This window comes from Meriones unguiculatus, chromosome 2, assembly GCF_030254825.1.
Source record: "Meriones unguiculatus strain TT.TT164.6M chromosome 2, Bangor_MerUng_6.1, whole genome shotgun sequence".
NCBI classification, from domain to species: domain Eukaryota; kingdom Metazoa; phylum Chordata; class Mammalia; order Rodentia; family Muridae; genus Meriones; species Meriones unguiculatus.
The window spans coordinates 186,127,136-186,131,543 of record NC_083350.1 but is presented as its reverse complement, the minus strand read 5'-3'; the positions used below and the strand labels follow the sequence as shown (position 1 = coordinate 186,131,543).

Genomic DNA, 4,408 nt, shown 5'->3' with positions numbered 1-4,408 from the left:
CATCCTGATCACCCACTGTAGTCTCTGATCAGCTGATAAAGACTTTCTATTGGTTTAAACCCACCTCCAGACAGTCTTCTCTGGTGAATACCCCACAACACTAGTGGAGAAAACCACCTCACTGTTGCCATGCAAACTAAGATCAGCTACTCTAGTGCTTATCTTGTCTCCAAGTAAAAGCATTATCCCTTAACAAACAGGACCTTCCCAGAAGGAGAATCTAACATTTCAGGCAAGAAACAGGTGTTAAGTAATTCATTAAGAATCACAGTGAGAGAAGCCCTTGCCCCTTTGAGACTGGCATCCCCTTGGGAAACCAGCCACAGCTACTAGAACTGTTCAATGTGTGCTCTGTATCTTGTGAGCCGGCCACTCAATCTTTGTGAGTCACAAAAAGTGACTTCACTCAACCACAATACTCAGATTGTTGCTCCTGGGTAAGAGAACACATGCAATCAGCGAATCTCGTCGTGTCAACCAAGTGATTTGTAAAATTTACTCCTCAGTTAAATACAGCACTGAGGGAGATACTATGTTGGTGAAAATGACATTCAGCAAAACTATTATGTGGTGACAGGACAGAAAATAAAAACATGCACAGACAGAAAGTATGCACGCACTAGAGATCATGAAACTCAACACTGTCTACGGTAGCTACGATCCAATAACAGATATTGTTTAAAGGTGACTGGTTGGTCCTTTTGCATATGGTACTCTAGCAAAAGCTTGGTATGATGTTTCTTGTTGAATCATTAGACGTGTAATAACAACATTAGCTAAAACTGTCTTGGTGAGCAGAAATTTAATTAGTTGATGTCATATAACCTCCATTTTTGCTGCCATAGTCAATTAGGTCAGAGCCTTTTGAGAAAGCAATGGATGTTCTGTGTTTTATCCCTCACAGAAATCAGATCTTACCCACCAGACTAGTCTCAATTCTAGCATTCATTTATAGCCCAGTATGCTCAAAGTATATGACTATTCCAAATGAATTATGCAAACTTCTCTTATCACCAATTCTTTCACCTTTTGTTTGGTGGGTCATTGGACAAAGCAGTGAGTGGTGAGTTGGGGTAGACAGGGCACCATCCCTCTGTTACTCAACCAGAATGAAGAAGCAGAAGAACTGCCTGGTAGCTGCATGTTGCCCTGTTTTTTCTTCCTTTTCTTATTTTCCTTAACATTATAAGAAATTTCCAATGAAGTCATTGCTGAGGCTTATTGCATGAACAGCAACTAGAGTGGGAGCCATAGAAATCTGATACACCTACTTGTGTAACCGTATTGTTTTCAGGTTGAACTTAGCATTGCACACTTTGTTTTATTTGCTAATTGTAGAGTACTGTTTTTTTCCACCCAATTTAACTGCCTGGCAGCTTCCAGAGGTAGCTAGTAGCAGTACACCAGGGATGTTTTCTTAAAGGGATTAGCTATTTTTCAAGTAAGCAAGACTAGTGTTCTAGTGTTCCTTTTCAAGGATCTTCATAACACTCTATAACCTGTTTATGGACCAGAGGCCTTAGGCAAAGGTGCATGAGCTTAATGAGGAATCATAAGCAGGGCAATGAGACAAATATTAAGTTTTAAGGAGATAACAATATCTCTGAAACCATTTAGTATCTGGGAATAGATATGCAAAAGAAAATCCTTGCACAGGAGGCTAAGGAATCTCAGCCTTCTGTGAATTTGTGATACCTGGGGACAGGTTAAAGGCACATGCTGACACAATAGGTATGAGGTAGAATCTGAGTTCCTGAGTCTCTAACAACCTTGCAGTTAACACAAACACCAGCCGTTAGCATGTTTCCTGAGTAGCATCGTCCAATGCAAGCGACCTTGTAGATTTTAGATAGCAAATACCTGTGTTCATAGAAATGGTTAAAACAGTCTCTCCAGTGGAATGTGAATGAGCAAGCCTGTACATACTCCTCATAGATGACTTTGGCCCTCTTGTTTCCCTATTTCTTATGTAGACAGCAAGAATATTCTCCTGGAAACTGAAGTTATGAGTACAAAGAGAGTATTGTTTATGTCCTTTTATCCTTCTTTGCATGAATCTCGCCTCCTTCCCACGTACATTTCCCTTCCATGTTTTTCTTTTTCTTGCCCCACTCCCTATTTTCTTCTTTGTTAAGCTCTTTTATAATGAAAGAAATATGAGAGAATAGGGAAAAGGTAAACAAATGACTCTTTGTACTGCTGAGGACAATTTGATTTGTAGACAAAGCCTGGCAGCTTCAATCTATTTCTTCAGTTTCAAAATGGTATTTTCCAGATTTGTTCAGAAATATTATACTGAGGCAACCTGTTCATATGAAGACACATTTTTGTTACAGGGAGCCCACTAGAGATGATCACTCCAATTCCAGCCGGCTGAGACAACACTTGGGTTTTCAGGACCCAAGCATAGTACCGAATTTTAGAGTAAGAGTTTTTAAAGGGCAAAAACAGTGTTCTGCTTTCTAATTCAGCACATGCAGAGAGAGATTTTGTGCAAGCAAGCACTTTAACAGAAGCTAAGATAAGCAGTTTAGTGGGGGAGGTTTGCAAAAGCAGGCAGTTTAATAGAAGCTGGGATATCCTGAATTCCAGTTCCTAGAAAAGAGTTGGATAACTTTCCACAGGACTTCTCATCAAGGAAATCAAACTCTAGTTAAACATAAGATGCCCTCAGCAAGAAGATGAGGCAGTGGAACAGCTGCACGCTCTTGCCCTGTTACATTTCAAAATGCTGTGTTGAATTAATAGCATTCTCTGAACTTTTATCAGAATAACTGATGTTGGTATTATGTTCTAACCCAGAGAATAAAAGACAATTAGAACAGTAAAAATGGGAGACAAAACAAAACTTCATGGTTCATTCTGCCATATTATCTACTTACATGTGGGAATGGCCCTGATTTAAATACCTTCATATATCTATGCCCTTTACTCTCCTCCCTGTTCTTCTTTCTTTCTTTTTCTTTTTTTTTTTTTTAAACAACTCAGCAAAATAAAATTCTGGTGTTTTGTTGGACATGTTTCACACATACATCAAATGGGCCAATAAACAAACAAACAAACAAACAGCAACTTCATAGACAAAAAAAGGGGGGGGAAGAAATCTTTTGTCTTTGGCCTTTTTAACCATTTCATACAAACCAAATACTTATGGTACAGCTAAGTACATACACAAAAAAGTTACTGCAATGCTCGGAATAAGATTGTTTTGTTGTTGTTGTTTTTGTTTTGCTTTGTTTACAAGTTTTTTTCTCCTTTGAGATTATAATGAACATGGTCACACCACAAGTAAAGTCAGAAGAGGACAGAGAACGCTCTGAAGGCTGGTTTGGTCACGCGTTATCATTAAAAATGGCTGACCACTAATAGGTACAAAAATATAAAATGTAAATAAAAGATGCAAACAAATTTTCCTTTTAAAGTATTGTTAAGAAAGAAAGCAGGGCCTGGGAAGTTAGATTCTTCTTCTCCCCTGTTGCAAATTCATGTTGTGGTTTTGGTGGGGTGGTGGAGAGCGCATGTCATCTGTGGGTGACACTGCCCGCTGTGGGGCGGGGCCTGCTTCTCCGCTGGAAGGTGACCACGTCTAAATTCAGTTTCCTCATCTTCATCTCCGTCCTCACCGTCACCTTCTTCCTCCTCCTCCTCTTCCTCCCCACCTTCCTCCTCTTCTTCTTCTACCTCATTGTCAGCCTCCTGCTTCCCATTCTCCTCATTAGCATTCCCATTGGCAGGTGCGTCTCTTCCATTTTCTGCCTCCTCCACAGCTTCCTTCTTCTCCTTCAAGTCCTTGGTGGTGATCTCGGAGCTGTTGTCCACTGCTGCGTCTGACATGGTGGGGCACGCCGGTGGTCCGATGCAGCGGAGGGGGAGAGAAATCAAGTTCAAGGACTCCGGAGTCCGCGGTGGAGGAGGAGGCAGGGGCGAAGGCGGCTGCAGCGAGCGGGGAGCAGGACCCGGGAACAATGCAAAGATGGCTTTTCAGAGCAGCCAGTCCCTGTTCTTCTTTCTTAAAAGACAGGCTTCAGTTCCTCAATTCTTGATCTTGGGTTCTGCCTGTTGACTTGTTTTAGCTAGGATGTCAGCACATTTGGCATTACATGTTTATTGCATTTGTTTGAGTTCTGGGGATTTGAACTCAGGTCCTCATGCTTACGCAGCAATATCCTATATCCTAGGCCCAAGAGTAATTCTTTAGTAAAAGCCTTGCACACGAAGCTATCTTAGAATCCGCATTGGAGGAAATGAGCCAAAGGCCACTCTCCTAACGTGGGGCCACCTATTCCTCTTCATATATCATTAGCCATTATGATTCGGCTCCCGTGTATCTCCATGGCTCACCTTCTCACTTCCACAGGTAATCATGAGCAGACTGGTCTAATCATTAGGTGCTCCTCATTTATTCTCA

At 41.3% G+C, this 4,408-nt stretch overlaps 1 protein-coding gene across 1 annotated transcript; it reads right to left on the bottom strand.

Annotated features, from left to right (window-relative positions):
- Positions 1–3,483: 3,483 nt before the first annotated feature.
- On the bottom strand, positions 3,484–3,895 carry LOC110560001 (prothymosin alpha-like). Its single transcript, XM_021655684.2, has one exon. It carries the CDS (start codon positions 3,832–3,834, stop codon positions 3,484–3,486), a length of 351 nt encoding a protein of 116 aa, XP_021511359.1. The 5' UTR covers positions 3,835–3,895.
- Positions 3,896–4,408: the final 513 nt, after the last annotated feature.